Here is a 13,443-nt window from a genome sequence, read left to right on the forward strand (position 1 = left end):
AAAGAAAATTACTCCCAGAGGCATTGCTCAGTCTCTGCAAAGCAGAAATGTAGAACAGAAGAGGCCCAGAGGTGGAGGTCATGGTAGAAGGTTAATGTCTACTGGACTATTTTCAGCAACTCTGTTTATACATCAGAAGGGTTGGTCAGAGCCCGTTGGTGCCCTGGGGACACTGTGGTCTGGGGAAACCACAGCAACTTTACCTTCAGCCTTGACAGCACTTAGAGCAATTATTAGATTTCCTTAAAATGCATTATCACTTTATAGAGTTTGAGCACCTACTGTATACACAGCACGTGCTTAGTGTTGGGGAAATAAAAACCAGGGAATGGTCACTGCTCTGAGGTGGCTCAGTGAGCATTGTCTCTGCCAAATTAAAGAGCAGGAATTTTGATAAAGGGGGAACTAGGGCTAGCGGGGTCCCCAAGGAATTTCCCTGTCAGAGTAAGAGAATGGGATTTTGGAGCCCAGGTGCACCTTTGAGCAGCTCTGGGGGTGCTCGACAAAGTTCCTCCTAGGAATGGAGAGCATCAATAGGCAGACAGGGAGACATCTATTTTTACTAAGGATGGGTTTTTCACTGGAGATGAAAGTCAGTCAATTCTTAACTTCTCCTGAAGCACCTGAAAACAGGATTATAAAATCGGGAGAAAGTGAAGAGCTGGCAATGAGCTGAATCTCGTCCCACTAAGTACTGGGCGTTGGAGTCCAAGGACCACATTTACAACATGGCCAACCCTGGAGCCAGGCACGGAGTGGCACTATCAGGGGATTTCCTCTCAGCTTCCTCACATGGCCCAGGAGAATCTGTAGAGAGCAGGGCTCATTGAGAGCTGGAAATCAAAAGCCCACTCTTGCCCAGAAGCCTGTTGGTGCCTGTGTTCATTAATAAATGGTCTTTGGGTACCCAGGATGGGGCCCAAAGCTGGGCAGCAGTTGAAAGCACAGCAGTAGAGAAGTCAGAAGGACCCTGTCCTCCAAGAGTTCACAGTCAGGGTTGGGACTAGAGTGAACAACCAAGAAAATAAACCACGGCACAGTGTTAAGTGTGAAAGAACTAAAGCTTTTTGTCAGAACTCAGAAGCCAAGACCCAGAGCCTCGAGGAAGACAGGCCAAGCATATGCCACTGATGAGTGACGTTTGAATCAAGTTTCAGCAAATGTCCAGAGAACAGACATGGTGACTAATTCGAAAGCCCAGAGGGCCTTTCCTTTCTCCAGAGAGTGGGCCCAGTCTACTTGGCATCTTCTAGGTGTCTTTGACTTCCACTAGCAACAGTCTAACATGAGGATCTGAGGTCACGTGGCTTATTTGGGACATGAGCCCAGAAAACTCAAAGAGAAAGGAGTGGGGACACGAAACAAGTAAGGAAAGGGAAGCAGCAAATGACTCTTACCAAGCAGGTTACCACTGTGGGTGACTGGAGCTTGTCCCCACGGGGGAATCTGGGAGTCCATGTAGAAGACCCACCTGCCTGGCAGGCGAGAGAGCTGGGAACTTAGCCAGGAGCCTCCCCAACCACTAACTGAGGGCTGCTCTTGGGACAAGGTGATTTCCAGGCACTTCACCCTGCCTTTGAGAGCAATGTACGCCCTGGCACCCAGATCAAAAACTCAAGCAAAGAATTGCAAGTGGTGGAAGTTGGAAGCCCACTAGGTGTGGGCTGAAGGGATGAGGGCTAAGGCTTGAGGCAGGGCCCCCACAGGGAAAAGCTATGTGGCTCCTTACTGGCTATCACCAGCTTCCCTGAGAGCCTGAGTGTCCTGAGTAACTCAGCTGCCTCCAGACACCACACTGGAAGAATGCCTGCAAGATAGAAACTCCCACCCATAAACTCTGGGTGGTAATAATAACCCTCATTAACCACTCTGTCAAATACTTCCATAGTCAATGGATACATATTAATACATAATACACATTAATACTTAATACTGAATTGTGGCCGCTCTTACTTGCTTTATGTAGATACAGATGGGAGATATGAGTGGTGAGTCAGGTTTTGAATACTAATACTATGATGCAATTAAACAGATTAAAGATAAAAATATCTGAGAGCCCTCGGTGTGGCAGATGCTCTAATGGATGAATTACATCTCATAATAATCCAGCAGCAGCCAGGGAGGATCACACTGGCAGGCCAGGAAACAGGCTCCGAGGCTCTCTGACCCAGGTCTCTTGAGTAAATTCAGTCACAGGGGATCAGCCCTGCATCTGCCTGAATCCATAGTTCTTATTCTTTGCCCTGCACAAAAGCAGCTTCATTCATTTATGAAGACGGGGGGAAAAAGAGCTATCAGGAATTCATCTGCCCTGAGCAGGTGTGGGTAGCATCCTCCCATGTCATCTTCCTAACAATTCAGTGGGACGTTAGCTATTCCTTTTCATCATCGAAGGGGCTCAAGCTCAGAGACTGCTTAAGCCCTCTGACTTGGAGACTTCTGTCCTTTCTGCTGCATAAACCTGCTCTGGGACAGAGAAGGCTAATTTGCTTCTAGGATAAGGAGGTGGCTAAGAGGCAGACCTTACCTCAGAGGACTTGTCACCTGGAGGGTGGCTTTCCATGTTCCAAGATCGGCAGGCTACACCTGGGCAGGGAGATCAGACGCGCTCCTGGAATAGGGGCTGTGCCCCTGGGGTTTCGCCCTGTGTTGTTGCAGAGACAGATAATGAAGGCGGAGGAGGCAGGAGAAAGGGTGCCACTTGGCTTCAGTCTTCCAGGAGCCCCTGCTTACATCAGCCAGCTACTGGGGCTCACTGCCCTCCTGGACAAGAGAAAGCCCCACTTTCTGACTTTCAAAGGAAGAGAGGGGATCTTGATGTCTTTCCAGCCTGAGCTGCAGGCAGGCAGTTGAAGTGGAACTGGGTCGCTCAGTTGGAAACACATGTCCCACCGACATCCCAATTCTCCTAAGGCTTGGTTCTAAAGTGGGCCTAGCAAGGACAATGCTCTTTGGACAACACCACAAACACTAGTTCATTTCCATTATATGGAGCAGTGACGGTTTAATTGGTAGAAAAATCCATATTCTTTAAGTAGCACAAGGTATGTCCTTGACTCAAGGTCCTACAGCAGAGAGCTATGGCCCCAAAGGCCTCTAGCCTAGAAGATGGAGTCCACACACAATTTGGGGAATGGCCCCTTTTCAAACCCCTGAGGCCCTTTTCACCCATCCCCAGCACCCTGCGAAGTCCCTCATTTTAAAACAGCTTCTATTGGCAGTTACTGTGCCAAAGCCACCTCCCACTAAAAAAGCACCTGTCATCTTACTCCAGGGACGTGGGCAGATAACGCTTTCCTATACGCCTTCAACAAAAATAAGACAAAGCAACTTTTACTCCCTCAAAGAGACCAGCCCTTGGGCCAGGTACCAGTTATCCCAGATGACCTGAATTCAGTTCAGACCAACCCAGCCCAGGGCCGCAGTCTGCCCTTGCCCCGAGCTATTCAGCCAGTCAAGAGCTTCCATTGCACAGCCAATAACCTAGAGCTGCCTGGAGCCAGGTGAAGGATGCATGTTGAACCAGCTCTACCAGTTGCTCTCTGGGACCTTTAACCAGTTACTTTGCTTATCGTCCTTTCCTCCTCTGTAAGACGGAATTGGAAATACCAACCTCCTTGGCCTCAAGTCCTTTTCAGAAGGAGGCCTGTGCCTTGACTTCACAGTAGACTTCCATGTCCGTCTCACGGGCTGCTGAGTGAAATCTGTGTCCCAAGGGTAAACATCTTTAGCTGTGAGGTCAATCAGGACAGGTGGTGGAATAATTTCCCATTGGTGGGGGGAAGCCAAGGATCTAAGAGACAAAACCATGACCCAAGGGCAAAGAGCCAACTGCAGCCCTTCCTGCCAGCCCAGGGCAGGAGCAGGGTGATTCTTAGGAGACTGAGGTGGCCATCAACTCAGGTAGAGCTATATCTCCAAGCTTCTCTCCAGCTGTGAGGCCTCAAGAGAATTCCTAAGAATCCTTAAACTTCTTCCCCAGTGAAGTATGACCCGTGGGTCTTCCTAAAGGCTGTTGCTCCCTAACACCCCCCCAGGAGCCCATCATGGGGAGGTGACAAGTGACAGCCTCACCTTGCTCTCTAATGGTAACCGCTCTCTGGTTTCTTTCTCCTGTTCTCTCACAGGTCCGGTTCCAGTGTTGCAGAGCCCAGATGGGAACTGGGTGGCTCTGAAGGACGGTGCTCCGCCCCCAACCCGCCTGCTGGCCAAACCTAAGAGTGGGACGTTCCAGGCCCTGGAGGTGGCTTCCAGTGTGGCATCTGCCTATGATGAGATGGGCTCCGAAAGCGAGGAGGACTATGACTGGAGTGAGGTTTTAAGCAAGCTATGTCCGCAGCCCCAGGGTCTGCCCAGGCACCCCCAGGCACAGCCTGCACAGGCCCAGGGCGCTGACCAAGGCCCCTCAGCCATCTCCTTATCTGGGCTCTCCCCCAACCCTGAGGCTATGTGCTCTGACTCAGAGACCTCCTCAGCAGGCTCTTCCCGGGATGCTGGGCACAGGACCAGACTGTCCTGGATGCAGAGGAAGGTCCCCAAGAACCCCGCAGCAGAGAAGATGCGTCTACAGGGAGAGCTGGACGTGAACTTCAACCCCCAGGTGGCCAGTGGAGAGACCTCAGACAGCAGCGAGCCAGAGGAGGCCCCACACACTGTAGACCGGCGGGCCAGGCGGTGGAGAAGGGCCCGCGTGGGCTCAGAGGAGCCAAACAAGGAACCATCTTCCACCAGTGCCCATCCCCAGGTAACAGACTGCACCCCTGTGGTCTCAGTGTGAAAATTCAGGTGCACACACTTCTGAAGTAGAATATGCGCTCCTCCCAGCTAAGTGGCCTCAAGAGTCCTGGCTCTGGAATCCACAGAAGCAGATTGTCATCGTGGTTTTACCGCTCAGTAGCTGAGTGACTCATGCCAGGTCGCCTCAATGCTCCATGTCCTCTTCTTTGGAGACAGTAGCTTAGAATTCAAAGTGTGGTTTTCAAAGTGTGCTCCCCACACCAGCAGCATTAGCGCACTTGGGAACTTCTTAACCCTGCAGCTTCCCAGGCCCCACCCAGAACATGCTAGATCATCTGTCCTGGCAAACTCTCCTGGAGATTCTACTGGGTGCTAAAGTTTGAAGGCCAGTGATGTAGAGTTGAGGGTGAGGTTTCTAGAGTCAGGCCGCCTGGGTTCGAATCCAACTGTCTGACCTTGGGCAAGGCATCTCTCAAGTCCTCAGTTGCCACATCTGTAAAATGGAGATGGCTCAGAGGAAGGTTGGGACAAGCGAATGTTTATAAAGAGCTCAGATCTGTCCCAGACATGGCACAGGGACTCAGTAAATGCTGTTTCAGTATGATAACTCAAGGTGCCGTTATCATACTGAACATTCTGCAGTTGCTAACCTTCTGTGATGTGCTAACATTCTGGGATTCTTAGTCTACCTCACAGCCCTCTCAGGATCCTTGGTGGCTCTGATCATGTGGTGTAGTTTCTGAGCCCACTTGGAACATGCAATTAAAGCTTTGAACTCTATCCCTAGAAAAATGTACCCATACACACACACACACACACAGCCACATGCGCACACATGCGCACATGCACGCACATAGTTTTTCTTGCAATCTCGGGCCATGGATTCCCTATCTGGGTTGATCTCATATTCCTAAAAGAGCTGCTCATTCTTAGCTCTACATCCTTTTTTTGCTGCACCTGTGCCTTTGCCTCTTCAGGGGAAGTCCTGCTGAACATCACTGCAGACCCACCACCAGACCTCATGGAGCCCACTATGGCCTCCTCATAGCAGTAGTTTCCAAACTCAAAAGGGACACACGTGGCCCAGAAAGTTTATATAATCTCATAGAAGCAATGAATTGTCGTATTTGAAACTGGAAGTCTTATGAGAAATCTAATTATATTGCCATGCCCCTGTGGGCACAGAGTCATTGATCAAATCACTATCAGCTTGACTTCATGCTCCAGAGAATCCACATCCACTTCCTGAATGTCATCATGACTCCCACAGTACCTAGCAACAGTGCACTCTTAGTTTTGGTACCACCAGAATCAGACTTGAGTCAAGGAATTGGATCCCAGAAGCCCAAGTGTGACACAGGGAAGTGAGAAATGTCAATTAAGGTGGGCTAAAGGCAGCTGGGCAGTCCTACACCAGAGACTCTCTAGGAAACCACATAGGACACAGCTCAGAATTTTCCAAATGGAGGACAGGAGGCATTGATCCACATCTCCCATCCTCCATTGGTAGAGGGTTGTCCTCACCCAGGGTGGGCATTAACTCTGTACATAGCCAGATTTGTGCGGTTGGGACCTGAGAAATTCCTCAGGTGAAGAAGAGAGATGTGAAAGCTTGACTTTGGAAGATATCAGTGGGCCAGAAACTGTCCTTCAAGGCTGCAGGCCATGGGATTCAGGCTGGATCTTTACCAGTGTTTGCTGTAAGACCTTCTATGAATCCATCAGCCAGATCCGATCCTGAGCCCCTCCATGAAAGGCCTCAGAACACAGAATCTAGCATCACTTCCACCTGCTAATATATTGCCTGTAAAACAGTATCTTATTTGGTCCAAGCTCTTATTTTCTCCTCCTTATAACATAAGATTATTAAAAATCTGCCTTATGGGATTGTTATGACCACAGAGTGAAGCAACAAAAAATTCAGTCTAACTGCTGTCAATCATTGTTATCTAGTTCAAGTAGAGACTTTCGTGCAGAGACTTTGAGTGACTTGCCTCAAGGGATGCTCCTGAGGGTCAACCACATGATTCATGTAAGGATATAAAATGCCTCATCACTACCACAATCAGGTGCCTGAAGCCTTCTATTTATGACATAATGGCTTTTAAATTATGTTCTGATGTTAATCTTTTGCAAGGTATAAATAGGGAGAAGGCTCACGCCAGCCAAAAGGCACCCGGGCCACTCCTTTCCTGGGAGTGACTCTGAGCGAGTAGCAATGTCCTTTTATCCCCACTAGGTGGAGCTAATGTGGCGCTATCAGAGGCATCAAAACCCTGGCCCTCTGCGTCCTCCCTTCAATTTAGTTTACTAAAGGGGTGGGGGAGGGGGGCAGGTGTCTTCTCCAAATCAATAAAATATGTAAACTGTTGCTTTTTAATCATATAAATAAATTAACATAATATAAAATGAATATTCTACCATGTAAAAAATATTAAAGTGTATAGATGAAGTTCCCTTTGATCACAACTCTAAACCCCTGTTATCTTCCCCAAAGTAATTACAGGTGTATTTGGTGTCAATCCATCTCCATGTATCCGTATCTGTATAGTACATATAGAAACACAATTGAGAAATGTATCTGTGTCGTAGCAAAATCGGCATCATGCTGTCCATATTCTTCCACTCCTGTCTCTTGACAGCCAAGCAGTAGAGGTGTCAGTCAGCACACAGGGATCCACACATTCTATGTGCAAAAGATTACATGGAGGTGGTATGTCAGGGGTAGGGGTGTGAGTGTGGGAGCTTCTCATCTAGAGAGCAGTCCTAAGGGGTGTATTATCTGTAAAAAAATTTTAAAACAATAGGAAGTCCTGACAGTCCCTCTGCTTTTCATCACCACATCATGTCCTGTCGGGACAATGCTAAGCCTTGCTGGTGATAATCACCTGCTGGCTCAGGCACTTCCAGGGCCCCACTCAGGACCCCTTGGCTCACCACAAAAAAACGACTCTACTTTAATTACAATAACTTTCCACAATGATGGGTATTTAAAGGCTTTCCAAGGTGTCCTTGTTAGGAACATACTACAGAGATTGTCATTGCACACATCTTTTTATGCGAAAAGTAAAATTGCTGACTGGTGGCGTGTGTGGATCTTTAATTTTAAAATAGACTTGCCAACTGAGCTCCCGAGACCTCAGCAATTTACATAGCCATAGCCGCACCAGTGTGTTCTCGCATGTTGTCAACGATATCATTGTCGGTCTGTTCGGTTTTTGCCAATTTTATGTTAGAAAAAGTTCTTTTTAGTTAGTAGATTCATAATTACTACCAAGACCAATCAGTTTTTTCCTATGTTTGGCTATTTGCATTTTTCTTGTCTGAAGGCACGTTTATATTTTTTCACATTATTTTATTACGTTATTTTATTGTACTCTTTATCTTTTTCTTATTGACTTTAGGAATTGGTTTTATTTCCGAATCATATTACAAATTCTAGTTCTGTGATGGTTACGTATGAAAATATTCTCTCCTTGGTCACTTTTGCCTTAACGTTATTTTACCTACAAAATTTTTTCTTAATAATAATCCATCAGTTGTTTCCTTTATTATCTTTGTATTTCGTGCCTTAAGAAGACCTTAGTTCCTTGATCTTATGTCTTTCTATTCTTTTCCAAATGCTTTGTAGTTTTTTTATTATTTCCGGTTAACTCTTTGGTCAATCTGTATTTTACTTTTCTTATTATGAGGTCAGAGCTAGACTTTTTGATTAAATTGATCACTTGTCACCAGATTAGTAATAGGAGTAGTAGTAGCGGTAAGAATTGAACCCAGGGGTGCTCAACCCCTGGTCCATATCCTCAACCCTTTTTATTTCTTGAGACCAGCTCTCACTAAGTTACTAAGGCTGAACTTGAACTTGCAGATCCTCCTCCCTCAGCCTCCTGAGCTTTTGAGATTACAGGCATGCACCAGAGCATGTGGCATCATCAAGTTATTATTAAATAATCCATCATTTATCTGCTGGTATAATATTGTACCTAATATTTTCATCAAGTTCTTTTTTAATTTCCTCTGCATTGATGTTATTTACCTTTTCTGTTTATAATGCTAACATTGGTTTTCTTTCTTGCTTTCATTCGCATAAAACACTCCCCCCACCCCTTGATCCCTCTCTCATTCTTTCCTTGCTTGGATTTATCCATTTTATAATCTTCCCAGGAGTGTCAAAGAACCAACTTTTAGTTTTATTCTTTAATTCTAGGAAGGTGGCCGGAAGCGGGGGTGTCTCATAGTCATTAAATTTCTGCTCTTATATTTATTGCTGCCTTCCTTTTGCTTTCTTATTTTCATATATCTTTCCGTATATTCCAGTATATATAAACGTGTCACATACACACACACATTTCTAAAATCTCTAATGAATTTTCCCTTAATGCAGTTTTGATTGCATCCCACGGGCTTGGATATGAATGTTCCTATTGTCAAATTTTTCAAAGTAGCTTATCATTTCAATTTAATTCTCTTTTTCATCAAATTAAGAGCAAATTAGAGAAATGGATAATGTTTTGCTTTTGTTTTGGTTTGGTTTGGGTTTTGATTTGTGTTGCTCGTTTTTAACATGCATCATGAACAATGAATATGTCTTATGTGAAGTCTGCTGAGAATTTGTTGCGGTTTCCCCTGTGACCTAACAAAACGTTGATTTTTGTGAATGTTTATGTGCATTGGAAAAGACAACACTAGGTTGTGCACCGTTCTGGATCTTAACAAGACAGACAGGGTCCTGCTTCGGGACGTTCATGTTCATTTTACCTTCATGTCTGACTTCCCACCCTTATTTACTTTGTCCTCACCACCCCTAAGTCTTCTTAATACCTATCTCTTTGCACTCTGGCGAGGCACTCATTCTGTGCCGTTTCACTTCGTGCTAGATGCTAGCAAACATTAGCAGATAAGGCCAGCTGAGAGCAGAAGTCCTTCCCCACATTCTCTACCTTTAATCCCTGGCCTCAAATCTCCACACATCCCTTTGGACATGGAGCCTCTATGCAACCTGTAATTATAAACTGCTAAGTGAATGCACTCTTCTAGCCTCCTAAAACCAATCCCTAGATGTCCATAGATGGCATAAAATCTGTGGGTTAGAAGTCTTTTGCTCCAACACTCTGTAGGAGGTTTCTACTTTGCCTTCTGGCATATCATGACGATGAGAAGCCTGAACGCAGTCTTATTTTCCCTTTGTTTATAAGATTTTTCTCTTCTAGATGTTTGTCAGATTTATCTTTTAAAAGCAAACATATTGCCAGAATGGTAGGTACTTAACTCCTCTGGTGCCTTTGTGCATAACACAGTGAGCTCTTTTTAGCACGTTCAGATCTTTTTTTTTTTTTCCCAGTAGGAGCACTTTCTTTTATCTTTCTGATTATTAATTTTTCCAGAGCACCCATCGTTTACAGGTTTGATCTCTATCCTCCTCTTCCACGCCTAACACCCTCTCTTACTGCTTTCCCACTTTGTTCTTTTCCTCATCCTTGTAGGAAACCTTCCAAATTGTGTCCTCCTATCACTTACTTCATTTGCCAATGTTAATTCTGCTGTTACTATCTTCAAATGCAGGTCTGTATCTGAAGCTGGGTTTTCCATTTGTCTGCGGTCTTTCGTCCTATCGATGTCCCCATTTCAGCTCTTCTATTCTCTTTTAGTCTAAGTGATTATCCCTTCTAACTTTTTTGCACCTCTTCACGGCCTCTTCCCGGAAGACAGTATTACTTCTCTCTAATGAGAATGCCAAACCACCATCAGACATTGTGTCCTGGTTGCTAGAAAAATCTACATGATGCCTTCAGGCTAACATTTGTTTCCTTTGCTCTGGGACATTTTTCCAGGGGTTCCACCTTCAATTTTTCTGTTAGTAGTTCTTGAATAAGGAGCTGCTCTCTGCACACCATTGTTTGCCAATACCTAGTATACAAAAAACTCATCTCCACTTTGCTAACTTAAGATAGATGCTTTCTATTCTTACCGCCTGGCTCTGTGTTTTTGAACAGGTGGCTAAGAACCTAGCCACAGTACTGAATATACATAGAATGAATGATCAATGAGTAGCAAACCCTGCTGAACACTTTCTGCGTTTTCTGTGTCCTCTGCCCTCGGGGCCTACCTTTCATGACTACATCTCCCAGGATGCAACATGGCTAGTTCTTCTCCCAGCACCGCCTACATGTTTTTGAGTGGATATCTTTTCCAAGTAGCCATAAGACGGGAGACACTGAAGGAATGTGGAGTTAGAGCTTATCCTTAGATGCTTGAAAAGAACAAGTACACAAGGCTCAGATTGTATGTTCTTGTTTGTTTGGTGTTGGTTTTATTTTATTTTTATGGTTAGCATTTATCTTTCATTTCTGGACCAAGCTCTGAGGCTGAGAGAATACTGGGGTGGGGTGGGGTGGGTGGGGACCAAGAATTATATTCTAACTTCTTATAAGAGGGAGAGTGGATGGTCTACAAATGCATTTTTCAGTCATTTCAATGGGCCTTATATTTAATGAAAAATTCTCCCATTCTTTGCTGGTAACAAGCCGACTTCCATAGCTTTTTAGTCTTGCAAATTTTCTTTTTTTTTTTTTTTTCTGCATCATCCCACACAATTTTGGTGGAAAATTTGGAGTGGTTGTATGAAAAATGTGTGCCAGATGCCATTTTTAAATGGAAGTCTGCTGATTAATCTTCTGTTGATTGAGGCTTCAGGATTACAGGGGGCTGCTATTTTAGATCCCTCCAGTGTTTCATTTTTGGTTGTACTCATTAGCAAAACTTGTTTTCTTAGGGGTAAATTTGCCCCCATTTAGCATTCTGGATCTTAATTATTCTTTTAAAATGTGTTAAAGAATCTTGCCAGAGTAAGAAGCTCCTAATTTTATATAACCAATAATCAGTAAATATTCCTTTATTTAATATGTGTATGCCTTGCTCCAGAAATAATCTAAAGTGGTTTACATAAAGATAAGCAGAAGAAAATAAAATTAAAGTACAATGGTGGGAAAAGTAGGTCAAAGGAAAAACCAGGGTAGGGAAGATAAGATGAAGCCAGGAGTACCATGAGTTCCCAAAATGGAAACAATGACATCCTACTTGTAGGCAAAAGATAACCAAAATTCAGCTCTGGGTTTCTAGAAGACAATAGAAAAAGAGAGACATGAGCAGTTTTCTAGGTATGGAAGTCATAATGGGACAATAAAACTAATTCAAAAATGTTGCCTTGAGAGCTGAGATCTAAAAGAAATTTATCCTGTAGATCTGTGTCAGTCAGCTTTCTGATGCTGTGACAAAATACCTGAGATAATAAACTTGTAGGGAGAAAAAGGTTGTTTGGGCTCATGGTTTCAGAGATTTCATTCCAAGGCTGCTTGGCCCCCGTTGCCTTTGGGCCTGTGGCAAAGCAGAGCCTCATGAAAGGGAGCATGTGGTGGAGGAAGATGCTCACCTAGTGGCAACAACAAAGCACAGAGAAACAGAAGGGACTAGAATCCCAATATCACCTTCAAGGGCACACCCCCAGTGACCTAACTTCCTTCCACTCGGCCCCATCTCCTAAAGGTCCATAGTGTCTCCCCAAAACACCACAGGCTGAGCCTTCAACACGTGAGCCTTTGGGGGATATTCAATATCCAAAAGTATGGCAAGATCCTCGTGGAGACAATGCAGAATACAGCACCCTCCACTATGAACTGCTTGTAGTAAACACATGCTTTGCAGGCTGCATCTCGTAATGTCACTCAGTGTCAATCAATGCAGCCCAGCAAGTTCAGTCAAGTCAGGCTTATGAGGGGCCAAGGTGCCCCAGGTGGCTGCTCTGGGTGGCTGCAGGGTTAAATCTGGGTAGATGTACAGGAGTGGACAGCTTCTACCCCAAGCCCTGTTTCATGAGTGCTGTGGACTCTTGAGTTCAAGGGAATGCTCACTACCAAGTGTTATGAGACCCTGCCTGTGGGCAGTTAGCTGAGCTGGGGGTGGGAGTGACTATGAACATTGAGTCACCCAGTAAGTATATCACACGGTAAACTGTGCCAAGAGAATGTCCCTAAGCAGGGCCCTACAGTCTACTCAGTATTGTATTTGAATTTCCTCCAGAGCACAGACCAAAGGGTGATAGTCCACTCTACCCCTCAGTTCTCTGCCATTAATTTTCAAATTTTTGTAGGCATAGGATCTTTCCTTCAATGACATCTAAAGAGAAGACAAATTATAATATGGCTGAAGGCAGAACTGCTCTAAGCCAACATTGCCCTGTCCCCAGGCCCTTTACCCCACATCCTCAACTGCCTAATCCAGTTCAAAAACCAACTTTGAAACAATTTAAGCAGGTGTGCTCAGACACCCATCAGCACGAGAAAAATCTTAGTCGTGTATTTGTCAAGTGGTCCCTCTTGAGTGTGAGACCTGCTGGGTGTGCCTCTGAGATAAACTGGCTGCAGAGGACATGTCTAGACAACCAGAAGCTTGCTGAGTAACCACGCTTCTTACATGTTTTTGTGTCATGGGGCCTGTTAAGAACCTGGTGAAAAGTCTTCTTCCTGGCAGCAAAAGATGTACGTAAACACGATGACATTTTACATCCGGGGTCAGGGAGTTTGAGGGCCCTGTGGAGACTCTCCAAACAGGGTTTTTAACCAGGAGTCTATAGGATATTAAGGTCATCCTCCAAAAAATGATGACTTTAGTGTTGCAATGGTTAAATTCTTTCAGATTTTATTTTGGATA

General features: G+C 45.1%; 1 protein-coding gene across 3 annotated transcripts in view; it reads left to right on the plus strand.

The window, feature by feature from the left end:
• Myrip (myosin VIIA and Rab interacting protein) overlaps positions 1-13,443 on the plus strand; it is a 333,894-nt gene that overhangs the window by 273,324 nt on the left and 47,127 nt on the right. For 2 of the 3 annotated variants that reach the window (XM_071600012.1, XM_071600020.1), the window contains exon 10: positions 4,128-4,744. In XM_071600012.1, the coding sequence (XP_071456113.1) occupies positions 4,128-4,744 (617 nt within the window). The remainder of the gene's footprint in view (positions 1-4,127; positions 4,745-13,443) is intronic. The other variant, XM_071600018.1, reaches the window with a different exon arrangement.

Source organism: Marmota flaviventris, chromosome 1 (assembly GCF_047511675.1).
Source record: "Marmota flaviventris isolate mMarFla1 chromosome 1, mMarFla1.hap1, whole genome shotgun sequence".
Taxonomy (NCBI): domain Eukaryota; kingdom Metazoa; phylum Chordata; class Mammalia; order Rodentia; family Sciuridae; genus Marmota; species Marmota flaviventris.